At 53.9% G+C, this 18,516-nt stretch overlaps 6 protein-coding genes across 6 annotated transcripts; 4 read left to right on the forward strand and 2 right to left on the reverse strand.

Annotated features, from left to right (window-relative positions):
* Window positions 1-28: 28 nt before the first annotated feature.
* JN550_007925 (uncharacterized protein) lies at window positions 29-1,304 on the forward strand (the record flags this gene model as incomplete). The annotated part of the gene is made up of 4 exons (XM_049319829.1): window positions 29-37; window positions 277-386; window positions 459-981; window positions 1,029-1,304. The coding sequence occupies 4 exons, from the start codon at window positions 29-31 to the stop codon at window positions 1,302-1,304; spliced, it is 918 nt and encodes a 305-aa protein (XP_049169992.1).
* Window positions 1,305-4,724: 3,420 nt separating this feature from the next.
* On the reverse strand, window positions 4,725-5,791 carry JN550_007926 (uncharacterized protein; the record flags this gene model as incomplete). The annotated part of the gene is made up of 4 exons (XM_049319830.1): window positions 4,725-5,079; window positions 5,135-5,235; window positions 5,287-5,541; window positions 5,600-5,791. 4 exons carry the CDS (start codon window positions 5,789-5,791, stop codon window positions 4,725-4,727), a joined length of 903 nt encoding a protein of 300 aa, XP_049169993.1.
* A 1,321-nt stretch (window positions 5,792-7,112) lies between these two features.
* On the forward strand, window positions 7,113-8,718 carry JN550_007927 (uncharacterized protein; the record flags this gene model as incomplete). The annotated part of the gene is made up of 4 exons (XM_049319831.1): window positions 7,113-7,652; window positions 7,702-7,762; window positions 7,818-8,447; window positions 8,498-8,718. 4 exons carry the CDS (start codon window positions 7,113-7,115, stop codon window positions 8,716-8,718), a joined length of 1,452 nt encoding a protein of 483 aa, XP_049169994.1.
* Window positions 8,719-11,024: 2,306 nt separating this feature from the next.
* JN550_007928 (uncharacterized protein) lies at window positions 11,025-12,689 on the forward strand (the record flags this gene model as incomplete). The annotated part of the gene is made up of 3 exons (XM_049319832.1): window positions 11,025-11,305; window positions 11,382-12,285; window positions 12,348-12,689. 3 exons carry the CDS (start codon window positions 11,025-11,027, stop codon window positions 12,687-12,689), a joined length of 1,527 nt encoding a protein of 508 aa, XP_049169995.1.
* A 1,559-nt stretch (window positions 12,690-14,248) lies between these two features.
* On the forward strand, window positions 14,249-15,283 carry JN550_007929 (uncharacterized protein; the record flags this gene model as incomplete). The annotated part of the gene is made up of 1 exon (XM_049319834.1): window positions 14,249-15,283. One exon carries the CDS (start codon window positions 14,249-14,251, stop codon window positions 15,281-15,283), a length of 1,035 nt encoding a protein of 344 aa, XP_049169996.1.
* Window positions 15,284-16,135: 852 nt separating this feature from the next.
* Window positions 16,136-18,356, reverse strand: JN550_007930 (uncharacterized protein; the record flags this gene model as incomplete). The annotated part of the gene is made up of 3 exons (XM_049319835.1): window positions 16,136-16,300; window positions 16,365-18,197; window positions 18,345-18,356. The coding sequence occupies 3 exons, from the start codon at window positions 18,354-18,356 to the stop codon at window positions 16,136-16,138; spliced, it is 2,010 nt and encodes a 669-aa protein (XP_049169997.1).
* Window positions 18,357-18,516: the final 160 nt, after the last annotated feature.

An 18,516-nucleotide genomic window follows, 5' to 3' on the forward strand; every position in this document is an offset into this window, starting at 1 on the left:
AGAGGCAGTGATTTCATCCGACTTGACAATGGCCCCGGTATGAACGTTGATTTGTGTACTGCTTCTCATTAAGAATACTCTAAAGGGTCTGGTGGCTGGTCGAGTGCGCCTCCAACACTACATATTGACGCTGTACTCCACTCATGTTGATGCCAGGCTTGCCAGCTCGCACTTAAAAGTTGTATAAGTACGAGTAGATCCACACGCCATAATCAAGATGGTTTCTCTTTTGTTACCAATATAAACTCATTCCCCGCGCCTCGCATTCTCAATTAGCCCGTTTCGATCTTCGAGGGAATCACGTGGAATCCTCAATTCAGCCAACATTATGCCAGGCTCTTCTTTGTGGAAAACTTTCACCCGCTGCTCAATACGTTTCTGCCAGGGTAAGACCGGGAATATCGCCTCCAGTAGTGAAAATTGTGAATTGCCCCCGCCAGCATACTCACCAACCGCAGGCCCGGCCTCTGGGCTGACTCCAGGCTACGAACCATTCCAAGGGGGGGGGATCACCCTGCGTTATCAGTCAAGCACGTCTCGACAAAAGAGGATCCCTATGCGTTCCTATCGATTTTTGACACCGTCTTCCTGATCGACGATTCGGGAAGCATGGAAGGAAGATCGTGGCGCGAAACCCAGCGGGCCCTCAGTAGTCTGCTGCCTATCATTTTCTCACACGACACAGACGGCCCAGATATTTACTTCATGAACCATAAGTCCAACGACCCCGGAAACCCTGCCGAGCCGTGGAAGGCCGATACGGGGTACCGCAACGTGACCAGAAGCCAGGGAGCCAGAGAGCCAGGCGAGCAGCTCACCGTCGAGGAGATATTCGGGACTGTCCGCCCGTGGAAGGGCACGCCGACCGGCACCCGCCTCGACTTCATTCTTCGCCGCTACATGCGCCACTGCGAGCAGAGGTTCCGCGAGACGGATGGAAAGACCTTCTCAAACCCCTTAACGTCATTGTTATCACTGACGGTGTGCCGGGCGATGACGTCGAGAGCGTCCTCATCCAGATCGCCAAGAAGCTGGACGCCCTCGACGCGCCCCCTTACCAAGTCGGCATCCAGTTCTTTCAGGTCGGTCACGAGGACGGTGCCGCCACTGCGCTGCGCCAGTTAGACGATCTCATCAGTGCCCAGGTCGTAGGAGGTGTTCGGGACATTGTGGATACTGTGTCTTTCAACGTTGGTGCCGATTGTCACGCCCTGGCTCTCACGGGCGACGGCATCTTGAAGGCGGTGCTAGGCTCCGTAGTCAAACGATTGGACCGTCAGACCTTGACACCAAGGGAAACGTAGGACAGGCAACAGAGACGCTCATGATGACGTTGTACAGCTGGTAGCTGGCGTATACTGGTTGGAGAGTCATCGCGTCGAGCTCTCCAGTCATGGCTACGCTGCCTGGTGGGTTCTGGTGATTCTTTTCCAGGGTCGGAACTCACGAGGCCATGTTCGTAACAGCGAGACAATTGTAGGCACGCACTATTCACTTCAATCACACACAATGATGGGCCAGAGAGGTTCGATCAAAGCTGTTATTCTTGGTCACTAATGTGGATAGCTTGGAACTTAGAAAGATGAATCCAGTGATAAGCTCCGCCTCCAGATTTCCTAGGAAACTGGTCTATTTTCGACATTCTGATCCTCAAAGGTGGGCAGCACGCTGATCCCACGTATAGAAGTCTTTCGGTGATGGCTTTTCACTCTTCGTGTCCAAATCAATCCTTTGTGTAAAGAGATGATCGACAGCCAGAGTCGTCAAAGATCCCCGGTTGATTTTTGGCTGCCAGACGAGCGTGACGCCGTTGTACGGATGTGGCCACGAAGGGCAGGTTCTGGTATGGCGGCGAAAGGGCGATGCGACGTTCACAAGCAAGCGACCTTTTCCTTACCCTTCTACGAATGTTTGTGGTCGTGTCGACACGGTGCCTCAATGCTGCTAAAATACAGGGCCAATGCCGAGAGCAGCGCCAGGCTCCTCTCCTGGCACACAGGTGACTAGCGCGGAACACTGGACGACGGCAGGTCGCACTCCACTCAGCGCCGGAAAACGGACGAGTCCGATATTGTACTCTCCCATGCCGTCGGCTCTACACCTCGGCAAGGACTGAAGAGTTCACTAACATTGCCGGTTCATTAGCTACGCTATGGCCATTCATGTTAGGGTCATGGAATTGATCTCTATAAATGCATATGCATATTCCTTTCAGCCGGAATCCTTTATACATCCTTGCGACCATCATATAAAGAACTATTCTCCTTGCACGAAGACGATACCGCCTACTCCTGGTTAAACTGATCTTCCCCGAGCAGGTCCACGAAGGTCTCTTGGTTCTGCGTCTCGGCGTACTGTTCAACACCATGCTTCAAGCCCGTGGATGTGTTGTCCTTGGGTCTTACAATGATTACATCGTTAATTGAATATATATACGATGCAGCATAGTAATGAAAAGAGTGAAAACGCTTCACCACGCCACAAAACGACGACACGACAGCTTTCGGGTGTGGCCGGCAAACGCTCTCGTGTAGGTTTGAGCTGAATTAATTCGCACGGCTGACCTGAAAGGATTGGGCCACCAAAAGTGTCAAAACGGACAATGACAAAGTGTGAAGTGCTCATACTGTCCAGTATGCGCAGAACTGGCAAGGGCTATTTGTGAAATGACCAGAAGTAGATATCGACTTGCTGCCGCGCACAAACAACGGCATGAAGTCGGATTAGGCTGATGAACGAAGTGGCCCAATGTCCATGGGGCTACGTGAGTCCTGCTGGCCATAATTCAACCTCAGATCATGTAGTTGGTTCCCGTCGGGGGACATGTCCTAGGCTGGACACTGGTGCCGCTGGTTTTTGATCTCCAGAATCGGCCACCTCCACAGGATGCAATTTATAAATCGGGGACCTGCGCCCCAACTTACTGTACCACTTTGCGCCAGATGTTATTGAAGCAATAGTTTGATTTCAATCGAGACTCCAGCCATGCGAGACTTGTTTGTCGATGATGCTGGGCAAATGCTCATTTTTGAACGACCTGCAGCGCTTAGAGCTGTTTACAACTCTGCACTTTCGGTGATGGCACGGATTTTCAATTATCATTTCAATAGCTTTACTTCAGAATCCGCCGTGGCAGCGTAATTATTGTTTTTGGAACCGATCACGTACACGTAAGATTCATCCCCTTTAATCAAAACTTGATCCAACAGTCTACTCCATGTCACACCAATCAGAATCTAACGTAATTCAGGCTCCAAATACACTTTTGAACTACCCATCAATTTGATTACCCCACAGTTACACAATAGTTTGCAGGAAAATCTCCCCTTTTCCCCTTCAGTTCGCCATACCACCAGTCTTGATCTGATTCCGTTTTTTTCAGAAGCAAAATGCGATCTCCTTCACGAAAAGAAAGCTCTCTTTCTTCTAAGCCGTCGAATGCGTATTGCGCTATCACGAACTGAGAAATCTTGGTTCGGGGTGGTGGCGGTGGTGGGATTACCCTTTTTTGGCAAGAAGGCTCAAAATCCTGTCTACCATCCATATGTGGCCCGTCTTCTGCATTTTCGTTCTCCTGCACGTTTCCAGAAGGTCCAAATGGCTTTGATATAGCTGCCCAATCCCCGTGTGGAGGGCAATGGCTATCCAAAAGATGAAATTTAAAGTCCTGTGAGTCGTTACATACTGTAGAACAGAGTGGATGGATGCATTCGATGCCTCCAGGCTGAATGCTCTCGGTAAATTGGTCGAAATGCAAGTGAAGATGTTGGCTCCAACTACCAGGCTCCTGAAACTGCTTCAACTGCTGTTCTGGTGCTGTGTTTGTCTGGGATAAACAAAATGGACACAGCCCGGGGGAAACAAGAGCTCCACCATATATGATAGGGTCGCATAACAGATTGGATCTGTCGTCTTTGGACAAAAGAGCCCGGAACTGTTTTGAGGCCAGATGTTGTAAGCAATGATCTCGCCAACCTTCTCCTGTATACCATTCTTTGCAAAAGAAGCAATAATCAGCTGAGCCACAGATACGTTTGAGATAAGATCGATGGCAGGTGTATACATGCTTCCATGTCTTCGATAGTGTGCTGCAGTGGCAATTGGCTGCATGCAGGGCCGAGGGGATCTCAGTTTCAGATTCAGATTTGCAGATATTGATCATACAACCAAGAGCAGTGATCCCCTCGGAACTTCGTAGTGGGAATTCTTTGAGAATGTTCTCTGCAAGATTGTGTCTATCAGGCATCATATGCCTTGCACGGTCGAAGAAAAGACGCGATGGTTCGTTCTCCTTTGTTCTGCCATCCTCCTGCATGTCGCGAAGGCGATTCGTGTACAGTTTCTTCATTTCGTCCCAGACTTTGTTTTTTTCAACCTTCGATGCTTTCGTATGGATGAGCGAAAGCATCCGAGCCTCAAGATTTCTGATTTCGGACTGGTGATCGGTGTGAATTTGTAATTCCATAGCCGCAGACAATTTCTGTATCAGGTTTGGTTCGAAACGAATCCCGGAACCTCGTAGGTTTTCGTTGATACCGTCAACAGCCTTGTCAAAGAACAAAAGGCCAAATCCGTCAGCTCCACTATTCTTGGCTTGGTATCTTTGGGCATAAACCCCCATACTTCTTTGACCAGCGGACCTTTGTCTTTGCGATGTGGTGTAGTTTTTATCTTCGGGTCCATTAAATTAGCGACTACTCCCCTGTCTCAAAGACAACGTTTTACTAACCGAGGAGCTGCAGGTACTCGGCTCTGAAATCATGTATAGTCAGCGGTTCTGGGAAACCAGCTCGAAATCCGAGGGCACGGAGGTATTCTCCGACTTTGTTCGCGGTTTCCATCTTGTCTGTCAAGCCGCTGCCTTCGCGAATACGGGGAAATACTGGCTGCGATAGTACCTCATCGCTCCAAGTTAGTGTGATGTCTTGACCTTTCGGCGGCGCAGGGATTCGGAGTATGTCTTGAATAGTTTTGTAGTCGCGAAGTGCTCCGCGCGACAATATTATGGCAAGTATAGGCAAAATGGGATTGAGTAGTAGCATTTGCCCCTCTGGTGCTTCGTAGATCGCATGGCGTGGCCTGAAAAGATGTGAGCGTCAGAACAAATGAAAATAGAAATGGCGCCAGAAAATACCTCTCATTAGGCGTCAGTGTCATTCCCTTTGCATCTCGTTCAAATTCAAAAGCCAAACCTGGCTGACCATCCTCCTTACGAATGACAATGAGTCGAGCATCCTAAACACAGATTGTTAGCTTGATAGAGCCAGGCCAAGAGAAAATAATTACCTTGAACCGTAGCCCACGATCACAATTCTGTCCACGTGCACTCGACTCAACAAGCTCGCCAATACGAGAGCCACTAGCCACATTGCACGAGAACCACGCCCAGAAATAAACCCGTGTCGCAGCTGAAGGGAATTTAATCCAGTCCTGGACGAAAAGTTGCTGTCCAAGGTGGATGAAATGCACAATCTTTGGCCATCTCCGCGGCCGAACATTGAAGGGGCAATCTAGCTCGACACGCAGATTATGGAAGATATACTATGATTGGGCTGAGTTCGACACCTTCTCATAGCTTTGAGAGGGAAGAGGGACGAACCTTTCGAATTTGTGTAGAGACTTTCGGATCAATCGGTGTGCCTCGATCCAGGAGAAGATTCTGGAACACATCGTAATATTGAACAACAGATTGGATGCTGGGACCTCGCACTTTGCGCCGCTCGTTTGGCTGGGCTGATCTTGTTGAATTCGCGGGCTTGATTCCGTAAGCTAGAAACTTGATGAATTCCATGAGGGTCCTGGGCTCAGTCGCCCTACTCCACGGATATCGTTTTACGTATCTAGCTGCATGTCAGTCCAAGCTGGGCGCCTCTTGCTAGATAACATACTCATCCCAGAGCGAACTAATTCTTTCTCGCATATATTTTGCCTTGAATCCTAAAGAGTTCGTTGTATCGAAACTTCCGTCAGGTCTGAGGGGTAAGGATTCTGAGTTCGCAGTAGATTGGATCCTCACACTCCTGTCCAAGAAACTTTGGGCAGAAGCTCGGGATCTCGGCGCAGGAGTCTTCATTGAGATGGCGGAGTAGCTGCTTTTAGCAATGTATGCCACCGAACAAGGTATCAATGAGAAAAGTAAGAATAAAAGAAGAGAGAAATTTGGCAGAGGCAGGAGTGTAGCTTGTGCTAGTTGTTTGACAACGTCCTTTTGTGGATGCTTTCTTTAAGTACAGGGAACGAAAAGATTTTCTCGGGGGTCAGGGTATGGAAGAGTGACCGCAGAATGAATTGTCGTAGGACGAAAGGTATCCAACAAACGTGCTTCGGTCCCAACAGAGCCATTCTTGAATCTTCAGAGCGATTGGCCTCCGCCATTTGAACACGAGGTGATGGGACCACCGCAAGACTTTTCCCTTCCTCCTTTTGGTTCTTGAAGTTGACGCAATCCTTGCACCAGGGTGTGCATCTATGTATTTGAGCAGAGCTGTGGTGTAGCAGAACGGAAGTGCTGCGTACTTCTTTTAGCAATAAGTCGCACGAAGTATTTCCAGAAAGCGAGTATTGGATATCGCTAAAGCGGCGTCAATATTGGATTTATTGGCCAATGGGACGAATTTGGTTCAGTCGAGCACTAGTGGTTTAGTGGTAAAATCCATCGTTGCCATCGATGGGCCCCGCGTTCGATTCGCGGCTAGTGCAGTCTCTTTTTTCCCTCTTACTTTCCTTTTTAATATTATAAAGGTATAAGTTAAAAAGACGATACTTACCTCTTTCTTTACCCGGTTATAATATAAAATAATAAATCGTATTTTTTTTAATAAAATAAAAAATACAATTAACGATTGTTACGTTATAAAAAGTTAAAGTTTAATAATGTTATATTTAATAAAGCACGTAATAGTTTAAGAGAAGTTCCTTAATGAGTTGTTTGACTTGTAATCGGATGCCATCGGCAGGGCTCCGAACTGTGGAGAACATTGCGGGTGTCCTCGTCTGGTGATCTTCCGGCGGGTAGGAGTTTCCGGGTGAGACTTTGATGTCGAGTGATCGGTGTGACTCTTTTCTCTTTCTTATCTCGGGAACATGTCGGGCCTTGAGACACTCTTGAAGGAATGGACGCAACACAACCAGACTCCGCTCGCGTTGTGGCCGACACTTCTGAATCCTTACTCCCGGGATTATTCCCAGTAGAAAGCCAAGTCGTCCCTGTCAAGGAAAACTCTTCAGGAAATTCAGGTCTGGTTTCCGACGAAGACGAAGTTTATAATCGCTTCTCTAGACGGCGGAAAGCAGTGTTCGTGACCATACTCTCGTTTTGCGCGCTCTTGTCACCCATTTCTTCCACAGGAAGCCTGACGGCGGTGCCAGAGATCGCGGCGGCCTTTCAAACGACGGGCAGCGTGGTCAATATCAGCAATGGATTATATACTGGCGCCATGGGCGTATCTGCCTTCATATGGGGGTCATTGAGCACCCTGTGTGGGCGTCGACTAGTCTTACTCTGCAGCGTCCTGTCCTTCTTCGCCTTCTCCCTTGGAACAGCGCTGTCCCCCAACCTGGCGGCCTTCTTTGCCTTTCGCACCTTGAGTGGATTCGGCGGCACTGGCCTCCTCGTTACTGGGCCAGGATGTATCGGAGATCTATATAAGCCTGTATGTCATGGAGACGCCAGGGGAAAGGATGCGAGACTGACTCGAACAGACCGAAAGGGGGACAGCAATAGGGTGGTTCTCGAGCGGAACGCTTGTTGGCCCAGCCCTTGGTGAGCAGAACATTTTGATCGAGCACGACACCTAGAAAACTCATACAAGCAACAGGACCGCTTCTTGGGAGTGCCATTGTCACCTACGTCAACTGGAGAGACATCTACTGGCTGCAAACCGCAATGGCGGGTCTTGCCTCTGTCCTCGCCATATTTGTCATCCCCGAAACGATTCACCAGAAACAATGGGCAGCCATACCCAAAGATAGACGCGTGCGCGAAACTTTCAGAGCGCTGAACCCGGCCAAGTTGCTTGCTCTCATTGGGGACGTCAATATCTTGCTGGTCGCGCTCGCTTCCTCAGCGCTGGTGTGGAACATGTACTCTTTCCTGGTCCCCATCGTGTACGTGATCAACCCCAGACTTGGACTCACGACTCCCCTGCAATCTGGCTTGTTCTACCTCGCCCCGGGCTCTGGCTACCTCCTGGGGACGTTCTTTGGCGGCAGATGGGCCGACCGCGTGGTCAAGAAGTGGATGCGTAAGCGGAACGGGGAGCGCAGGCCTGCAGACCGACTGAGGGCGGCTGTCCCGTGGATGGGTCTTGGGATTCCCAGCTGTATGTTGGTGTATGGGTGGTGCCTGGAGTATAACCGCGGCGGAATCCCAGTGATAGTTCTTTCCATGTTCTTCCAGGGCTTCTGCCAGCTCATGGTCTTTCCCTCCGTCGGCACATACTGTCTGGGTAGGTTCTGCCTCGGAGCCGATTTTCATATCACTGCTAACTGTGTTCAGACGTGATGCCATCTAGGTCAGCCGAGGTGACGGCCGCGAACTATCTCCTCAGATACATATTCGGGGCCGCCGGGAGTGCTGTCGTGCTGCCTGCAGTCGAGAAGATCGGCATTGGCGCCTTCAGCACCATCAGCGCGGGTTTCGTGGCTATCGCCTGCGGCGGCGTGCTCTTGGTTATCCATGATAAGGTTCCTTATACACGCAAGCACACTCCTGGGTGAGCGGATGCTGAGGCGTGGTCCTCCTTGCAATGCAGCAGGAGTGCAACTAGTCCCCAACTTATACACTCGGCCGTCGAGGGGCCGCAGGAAGAGGGAGACCGGGACCAGCGGTATTGGCAGCGCAGCAGGTTGGCAGGCAGATTCAGCCCGACTCGCACCAGGTACCCATGACTATACAGGCGGGGGGAGGGACGTTATAATATCGCAGAGTCATTCGAGTGCAATGCATGGCTAGGGATACAACGCCCGGGCAATGAGGATCAGCCTCGAGACTCGCCTGCCTAGCATCAACCCTGGCAGTGCTCACCTCACAGAGTAGCTCTCGAATGCGGCTTGGTGGAGCAGGTGAATGAATACGCGGTGCTAGGCAGCCAATTCCGATCCTCTGCAACCAGCGACTGCGACTCAGAACAGGGTCAAGGCGCTGGTGTGGATCCAGCCTTGGATCCAGCCTGTAGCAAAACCTGAACACATCAACTGGTAACGACTGTGTGTGTTCAGTGGTGAATTCTTGCTGTGTCACTGTAACCATTCGGCATGTCCCCGACGAGCAATAGCTGGCATTTGTCGCAAAAGTATCTTCGGCATCCGCAGTTGGCAAGAATCGCTGCACGTCCATCGACAACCAGCAACCATGTCTAGCGTACACAGGCTGCTTAGTTGGGAGAGGACAGTGTGAAAGAAAAGAGAAGGGGTCAATAAAAGGGGGGCGCGTGTTCCGGGTTGGTCAGCGCTGGATTGAAGAATTCCCACCCCCGTTCCCGACATCCCCATCAGCCACCGCCTCTGGCTAGTACAGATTTCTATATTTGGGGCTCCTGTAGAAGACAGAAGGCCGGGGAACAACGGAACCGACAGCGGTCTCGACCGTGCCACAAGGAGGTGCAACAACACAAGACCTACCTTATTAGTTACTGTACAGTGGTTTTACCTGCACTATGCACTAACTTACAGCATTCGAGAATACTAGCGATAGGGCTCGGTGAAACGATTGTGCGCGCCCGCGGAGGATGCCGCGCCTCCTTTTCACGAGGCGCCAAGTTAACCGATCTCCAAGCTTATCGCGCCTACGATGGTACGTACAGTATGTACTAACTAGCTATGGTGCACTTAAATTATGGCCGGACCGCTGGACTTTTGGGCTGACTGGGCGTGGTGGGCTGGCAGCCAGCCCGCTGGTGGTGCTGTGCGCCGCTGGCAGACACTTGACTTGACTGGAGGCGAGCCTTGGCAAAGCGCTGACCCTCCTGTCGGCCCCAGTCGCCCAGTGAGAGGTCGCCCAGTGAGCCGTCCCACACCCCCCCAGAAGCTGCAAAAGCCCGGCCACACCCCATGCGCCCCCCAAAGCAAGGCCGCCTGCAATTTCCAGTGTCACCCCCAGGGCCCGTCCGATCGAGGTCAAATCTTGTCCTCCTATCTGAGCTTCTCGTAACTTTTTTCCCCCCTTCTCCATCACCGTCAGCCCATACGACACCCCGTTGCTGGCCGAACCAGCGCCCTCGTCTGCCCAATTGCTGTCGCGGGCCATCTCGACATTCGCCGGCGTCAGAGCTTGTCACTGACGGCAGTGCTCCACGGTTGGGCGTCGTCCCCATTGAGATCTGGCCAACTGGCTAGACAAGAGACACGATACTGTGTTGTGCGTTACGGTACAGTACCAGCTCAGGGTACAACCGAGAGGTACCCAAGAGTCGCCCGTCTGACGCGTTCCCGCCGCCCCCGTCGGCCGTCAGCTTCAAACTCAACTCACCTCACCTCAACTCATCTCATCTGCAGCCGCAGCAACTCCCGGCGACCCAGCCTGCGGCTCTCGTCTGTCCAGCATCACAGCCTCCTTCCTGCTATCTCGCTGGAACGGTTGTGACCCACGCTTGTGCACCCCCCCATCAAGGGATCCCATTGCCCTTGCCACTCGTTACTCGACCCGCCATATCCTGCACCCGCTCTGCTGCACCGGCCGAGCACGCACGAGATAGACAGCGGGCGCATCCCCATTGGAAAAGGAGAAATAGGGGCATCAGCCATACTGTAGCATCACTTGGCTTCGGCTTATCTGTTGGATTCCTCACCAATCTCAATCGATCGCCTTGGGTATCTCGCATCCACGGCAGCTCACACCCCCTTTTCTCGGGTCGGGTGCGTCTGATCTGATCGACAGTCAGCCGGCCGAAAAATTACCTCTCTTCCCACTCCGAGCAGACCGCAGCAGCTGCGTGCGCATCCATATTCTATTCATCACCGACAACGTCCGTTGTCGTTGCCTACCCATTCTGCAGTAGGGAGACTGTCTCCGGCGGTCCATGACGATGGATTTGTTCCGCCGCGCCTATCGGCGTGTGCCTACCATTGTGCCACAGCTGCCCACCACCGACGAGAAGGACAAGATGCGCCCCAAGGGCCTCTCGTCGCGCCTCGCCATCTTCAAGAGGCCGCTGCGGTTAAAGGGCAACTCGAGCATTTCCGTGCCGCTCGGCGTCGTCGTCCTCTTTCCGTGCATCGTTGTTATCCTCATCCTGGTGCTGTTTGTCAGGCACCCCAGCTCGCCCGGCCGCATACTGATGCCCGCCGGCGCGCCCCCAGCCATCCGGTACGTCCCAGACTTGTTGACCATCGCCTTGCCTGCTGTCCGGACTCCTAGCTGACCCTCTCCCCCTCTCGTGTAGCAAAATCAGCGAAGAACATGACAAGGTCTTTGTCAACGGATGCCTCGACCCCGACACGTCCAAGCCCCGTGCCAACGCCGCCTTCGTGGTCCTGGCCCGGAACAAGGAGCTGGACGGCGTCATCCAGTCAGTCAAGTCCATCGAGCGCCACTTCAACCGCTGGTACCACTACCCCTACGTCTTCCTGAACGACGGCGAGTTCAACCAGACCTTCAAGGACATCATCCAGAACTACACGTCGGCCCCCGTTGAGTTCGGCCGCGTCGGTCCCGAGATGTGGGGATACCCCGACTGGATAGACCCCAAGATCGCCAAGGAGGGTATTGCCAAGCAGGGCGACGCCGCCGTCATGTACGGTGGCCTCGAGTCGTACCACGCCATGTGCCGCTTCTACTCTGGCTTCTTCTACAAGCACCCCCTGCTTGCCAAATACGAGTGGTACTGGCGCCTGGAGCCAGAGATCAAGTACTTCTGCGACATTACCTACGATCCCTTCCTCAAGATGATTGAGAACAACAAGACGTACGGTTTCACCATCGCCGTCAAGGAGCTAAAGGAGACCGTCCCCAACATCTTCCGCTACGCATCCGCCTACAAGCGTCTCAACAACATCAAGTCCCAGGGGTTGTGGGAGATGTTTGTCGAACCCCAGGAGAAGCCCAAGGAGTCCAAGCCCGAGGATGACCCCAACTACAAGCCTCCTTTGCCGGAGGAGATACTCCGCAGCGACCCCGGTGCCAACAGTCTTCCGGAGATCGACCCGGAGGCCATGGAGGGCGAGAAGTACAACATGTGTCACTTCTGGTCCAACTTTGAGATTGCGAGGCTTAGTTGGTTCCGCAGCAAGGAGTACGAGGACTTCTTTGAAATGGTGGACCGCAGTGGTGGCTTCTGGATGGAGCGAGTGAGTTGACAACTCTGATGCCAAGTGACACCGGGATGCATCTGCTGACACGACTAATCTAGTGGGGTGATGCTCCAATCCACTCGTTGGCGGCTGGTGTTCTTCTCGCCCCTAAGGACATCCACTACTTCCGTGATTTCGGATACCGGCACACCACCATCCAGCACTGTCCCGCCAATGCCCCGTCCCGCCAGCTTCCGCGCGATCCCTTCCTCGAGAAGACGACTCTTGACGAGAAGAAGCGCCAGGAGGAAGACGAGTACTGGGACCAGTGGGATCCCGAGAAGGAGAACGGTGTTGGCTGCCGCTGCCGTTGCGATACCGATATTGTCGATGTCGAAGGCAAGGATGGCTCCTGTCTGGCTGAGTGGGTCGACGTCGCTGGCGGGTGGGCAAGCCCATAAGGCTGTCACCCCTTTCGAGTTGAACGATCACACCCGAATGACGAGGCACGAACCAGCGCATCATCCCTTTCCTCCACACTCAACCTGACCCGAATCTGCAGTAGAAGCGGCACATATTTCCGTGCTCATCGGATGCCCCGAAGCGGTGGTAGCCACCAACCGCCGCCGCCTCGGCGCCGCCGTGCATTGGAAATGGCACACGCATTGTGTGTTTCCATGGCGTCTCTAGGTACTGGGCTGGGCTTTGTTATAGAATGGCCGGATGTGAGGTGTACTGATCTGATACATCCAAGGGTGGTTTTCATCATATCCAACGTACTGAACGCGTTGAAAAGCGTCGTCGGGGGTTGATAGAGATGATACAGAGAAGACCGGCAGAACCGGACATGGTTGTTGATGGACAGACATACATACATCTAGGTGTTGATATCAATTGCACATAATAATTCTCACACCGGTTTATCTACTTCATGCTGTCGTGAAATACGGCCCGCTCCTGCGTTGCTCTCGCTTTCTTTTAGAAACCCGTATGCCATGATATAGTGACCCAAAAAGGGGCTATCAGCGCATGCCTGGTAAGTCGTCGGTGATGGATGCAACTCGACACCCACCCACACCTGCAATTAAACTTCGAGAGGCAAGCGGCGCTGCGCTGAGCATGTAAATGCTGTTAGAGCAGGATGACATCGCATCACACACAGTTTTCCGGTAACTGGATGATGCCAGTGCATCTATCCATTCACCATCATGTCCGTCATGGGCTGTAAAAGTCGACTGCGTGAAATCCGAAGCTGTGAGTCGTGTAATCGCCCATCCCCAGCATCCAAGCCACCGTCCTCTACGCTTTCCTCCAGCGGCAAGACTCGGCACGGTGCTGCTGGACTCATTGTGATTGCCCAAGCAAGAGAGAATCGATTTCGATGGACAAGCAGCGCCAGCGAACTGGATCCAACGGCAGCCCACCAGATACCAAGGGCTTACGGCTGCGTCCCTTACGCCGGCAAACGTCTATCCGCGTCAACGGCCCAACACTAAGTAGTCAGATAGACGATAGACGCAAATCTCTCGTTCCTTTGTCGCGAAGAGACTTGAGAAAGCGAAGATCTTGGGAGAAGGTAAAAGCCGAAAGCCACTTCAGGTATACTACTGATGGATATGCGCAACCGCATAATACTCTTCTGACTGGCTCATGTGAGAGTCTAGGAGCAGTTGATCCAACATATAGTATTCATGACGAAGTATTATCCTTCCGAGCGCACTCTCCCGCTTCGGGGGAGGCAGAGCACAGTTCGGAGAGTTGCGCTGAAGAAGGGGCATCTCTGCCCGAGCTACTGCTGCCTTGGGCCAGCTATTCGGAAGGAGACCGATCACGACAAGATTCCGGAACATGTATACCAGACACGGAAGAGAAGATATCCTCGACAATACGTGCGGAACACAAAGTATCAGACAGCAGCCAAGTACCACAAGCTGTGGCCCTCCCAGCTCTCGCCAACGGGCTCGAGGCGCCCGCGTGTACACTTTGCTCTATCAACACAGCTTTGCTGTGCTGGTCCGATATGAGAAAATCTGTCTGCCGGCTCCGGACGTGGATGGATAAATACTACGCAATTGGTGAGAACTGGCACCAGATCAAGCCTTTCATCATCGCCGTCAACGAGTTCAACTTCCTCGTACTCCAATACCGAACATCAGGTCTCGCACCTGTTGGTCCGGAAGCTGAGAACACAGAGATCGATACAGCGTACCAGTCTGCAGCTGCCGATGGGAGAGGGAAAGAGACCGAGCAGTGCCACGGTGCTCCAGGCGAGCAAGTGGAAGACATGGAGTCGAGCTTGGTCCGGATCCTCCACATGGCTATAGACATGCTGGCCAGGGTATTGAAGGGCCTGAGCCCCATGGGTAGATCGTACGGGGTCGTTTTGTACGCCTGGACATACAAGGCCGCCCACATCCTCCCACCACTGGTAGCGGAGCTCAAGAAGCAGGCCGCGAAGCTACAAGAGCTCCTGACGAGCTTTGGTATCGAGGTTGAGATCGAGTTTGAGCCGTTCGACTACGAGATGACCGCGTCGGACGCGAATCCCGTAGATAAGAGGAGGTGTCGGTTGTCCCCGAGAATAAACGTTCCCAGCAGAACACGGGAGTGGTGGAACAGACTCCGGGCAAAGGCACAGCAACCCGCAATTCTTGGGCTCTCTAGCGGCCCAGCAATGCCGGATCTGGAGTACTGGCTGCTCAAGCAGAGGTTCCGCTCTGTTCCCATCGGAGCAAGCGGTATCGTGACGACAATTGATACCAGCCAACGCCCTCAGGACTGGAGCATAGATGTCAAGCACGCAGACCTGAAGGAGGCTGAAGCCTGCAGCGAGGCTGTAGAGCTCGACGAGGAGGCAAGGGGATCGGTACGGTCTGCTATCACAGCATATGAACGATTCCGGACCAAGATCTCCAGCAGCAGCAACAGCAATGGTGTCATCATGCTTTGCCATAAGGTGGGCACACGCATCAAGAGGTACGAGGACGTTTTACTTCGTGGCATTCCGGAGGAAACGACTGTTGGCTTCCCCCAAGGGACGCTAGGACTAGAATAATATGAGCGGATGGATGGCGTTTGACTACTGGTGCGGGATCTCCGCCCTGGGATCATGCCAGCCGGATGAAATCGCAGGGGCATGCAGATCCTGTGGAGGCGGTTCTATTTGGTACGACATCTCCTCCAGGCCGGCAAACTTCGTTCGATTCGCTTATTTCAGACCTATGTATGATCCGTCAGATTTGTGCAGGTCACGAAGATGAGTTCCCCTGAGAACCGAGGGAACGTGGGCTACGGGGGCCCCAGCCGGAGGCGGGGTCAACACAGGCTCGACTGAATCTGGGGGATGTAGAACCTGAAGTACAGGTGCTTCAGCTCCTTAGCATAGGGCTGGTCTACTGGGTTGGTGACAAGTAGGCAATAAAGCACGATCTTGTCGCGATGCTCATATCAGTGAAAATCAAAGGAGCCATGCTTTCTGAGTGTAATTTGGGCATGCACTTCTTTGTCTGCTTTACATGGCTTTTGCATATTGTAGCTCGCGCAACACCGGTCTCGTCTAGGCCAGGACAGTCAGCATGGCATCATGCTCGCTCGTCGCGAGCCACTACCATATATGGACGTCTCTATGCTTCCAAGCCTCTCAAAAATACTCGAAGGCAATGCTCCGCGCGTAGTCGTCGCCGAGAAACCATCACCGTGCAAGTAGAGCAGGTCCTCCCTTGGCCGTCGCTTGCAGTGATCCCTCTGTCCTCGATAGAACGCAGTGCTGGTGGCCTTTTGCTTTTTGCCTACCGGTGACCAACGCCGGTGGAATTCATGCATTATGGGGTATGTGTCTCGTGATTTCATTAAAGTACAGGGTCGATCATCACTCCTGGCGAAGATCCACGTCACCAGGCCGGCCACATCACAAGAAGATGCCGACCCAGGCCGTCTTGTTGCTGACGTCGGAAGTGCAGCCATCCACAGCACAGATCATCTTTTTGTGATTCAGGGGGTCGGGCTTGAAGCCGGTCATGACCGGGTTCTTGGCGGCGGGCTTGCGATTGTCGTAGCATTTCTTGCAGAAGACCTTTGATGAGGTTAGCGTAACCGTGATGGGACAAGATTCACGGCATTGGTGCATGAAAACTCACATGGCCGCAGTCTTTGACTGCCCAGAAGTGATGTTCGGCCTTGTCCTTCTTGGTCCTTGGCTTCTTGGTAGGGGGACCGTTGTCATCCGAGTCGTCAGGATCGTAGGCCAGCTCGTCATCACAGCTCGGACACACCAACACCTGCTCCTCGCCAGTATCCCTTGTGAAGCCATCTCGGGGCTTGGGGGGTGGTACGTGGGGAGGTTTCTGAGGGCCCGGCGCGCCGCCGTGAAAGGGGTGGGCGACATAGTTCAGATGGATCTGAGGGAACGGTCCCCCTCCGGGACCACCAAGTATGGGAGCGTCATCATCCCGGCCTCGGTTACCTCTATTGACCATGCCGTGGATCACGTTGCCAACAAAGTTCAACAGGCCGCGGTTTTCGCCAGCAGCTGCCCTCGCGTTGTTAATGTTAGGCAGGCGACGCGGCGATCTACGGTCCATTGCTGCCGGCCGGTGGTGATGGTGATGGTGGTGATGATGATGATGGGGCCCCGCCCCCGCGCCCGGTCCCGGGGCATGGTGATGATGGCGCCGGTGGTGATGGGGATGCCTGGCGTTGACGCGTTGGACCAGGACGTCGTCTTCTGCCTCGGAGTCCGAGCTGATGTCAATTACGGGAGCTTGGTGGCCGATGTAGTTGCTATCGCTCCGGTTCAAGCGTGGGGCGGTTTCCCGGCGCTGCGACTGCTGTCTTCGCGCGTTTTGCGACCCCAGCACTTCGACAGCATCATCGTCACCCGTCAGGTCGATCACAAACGGCTGCTGGTTGTTTCGACCCTCGGGAGCCCCGAGGGTCCCGCGATGCGCGCCTGCGCCGCCTTCTCGTGCCAGCTCGACGCCAACAAGCTCATCGCGCTGTTGGGCGTGGCCACCGTTCCTCGGCCGGCTCGCCATGTCGTCCCTGGGAGATGCTGCAAGCGCACTACCGCGTCCAAGGTGGTCGTGGAGGTGAGGCGGAAGAAAGTTAAGTTGGGGTATCAACTGGTGCAGAGGATGGACGCCAGGCCCTCTGGGGGAGTGCGGGTGTATGGCCGGTAGTCTCGGGTGGTGGATATGATTCAGGTGGTGCAGCCCCAAGGGTGCTGGTAGATGTAAATTGTCGTCGCGGCCCAAGCCGTCGAGGCCGCCGCTGAGATGCTCGAAGGGGTCTAGTAGAATACCGTCCAATCCGAAGTCAAAGCCTTCCAGTCCTGCTTCGTCTTCCTCGTCCTCGGCGTCCAACTCGTCTGTGTCGTACAGGTCGTCCGTCTCGTACTGGAGATCGTCGCGGATGAGGGCGAATGCGTCAAGGGGACCCCAGGGGAACCCGCGCGGATCGGGTTGGGGCGCAGGGGACAGGAACTCGTCACGTTCCGAGTCCTGCTCGCTGTCGCTGGAGATGAGGTTGATATCCGACTGCTCCGATGGCTCGCTCGGGTCGGCCTCCAGGTCGATGGGGAAAGGTAGGTCGGGGGGGTTCTGTTGACGGTCTCGGTGGTGGCCGTGGTCTGCTTCGGAGACCAAGGGCGAGAGGGTGATGGCCGAGGCAGGGGAGAGGTTACGATGATCAAGCTCCGGGACGAACAAGCCTCCTTCGCTCTCGGAATCGGAGTCCGGGTCTGGTAGGGCGAGGTCGTCGTCCGAGTCGGTTCCCTCTGGCACGAACTCGATTCCGTCGTCGTCGTAGTGGTCCGAGGGGTCCGATGATGCCAAAGACGCCGGGCCGAGGGAGTAATCGGCCATAACGTAGTGAGAACCTCCGCTGGGCAGACCAAGGGTTGCACAGGACGTCTCGGGGAAGCCTGTGTCGTCGGGCCTCGGGCTGGGGATTAGGCGCTGGTGATGGGACCTCTGGAGAGACTCGGTCAGTACCCTTCTCTGGCAAGTGTGTCTCGGAGACCGGTCTTGGGTGATTGCGCCCAGACCATGTCGGCCCTGCAAGTGTGCGCCGAGGCGAATGGGCAGTCAGGCGGGCGGGTGGGCAGGTCGGGTGCATACCTCACGTGGCATGGGAATGGCGAGAGGCGAGAAAGACGTGAGTGAAGACAGCGACGGACGCCACCCTACCGAGGACAACCGCGTTCGCCAGACCTGAAGGTTGGAGGAGGAGGTGGAGGTGGAAGAGGGGGAGGGGGAGACGGAGTGCAGCTGGGAGCGGAGGGGGCGATGG

This window comes from Neoarthrinium moseri (assembly GCF_022829205.1).
Source record: "Neoarthrinium moseri strain CBS 164.80 chromosome Unknown scaffold32_Wmoseri_CBS_16480, whole genome shotgun sequence".
Classification (NCBI taxonomy): domain Eukaryota; kingdom Fungi; phylum Ascomycota; class Sordariomycetes; order Amphisphaeriales; family Apiosporaceae; genus Neoarthrinium; species Neoarthrinium moseri.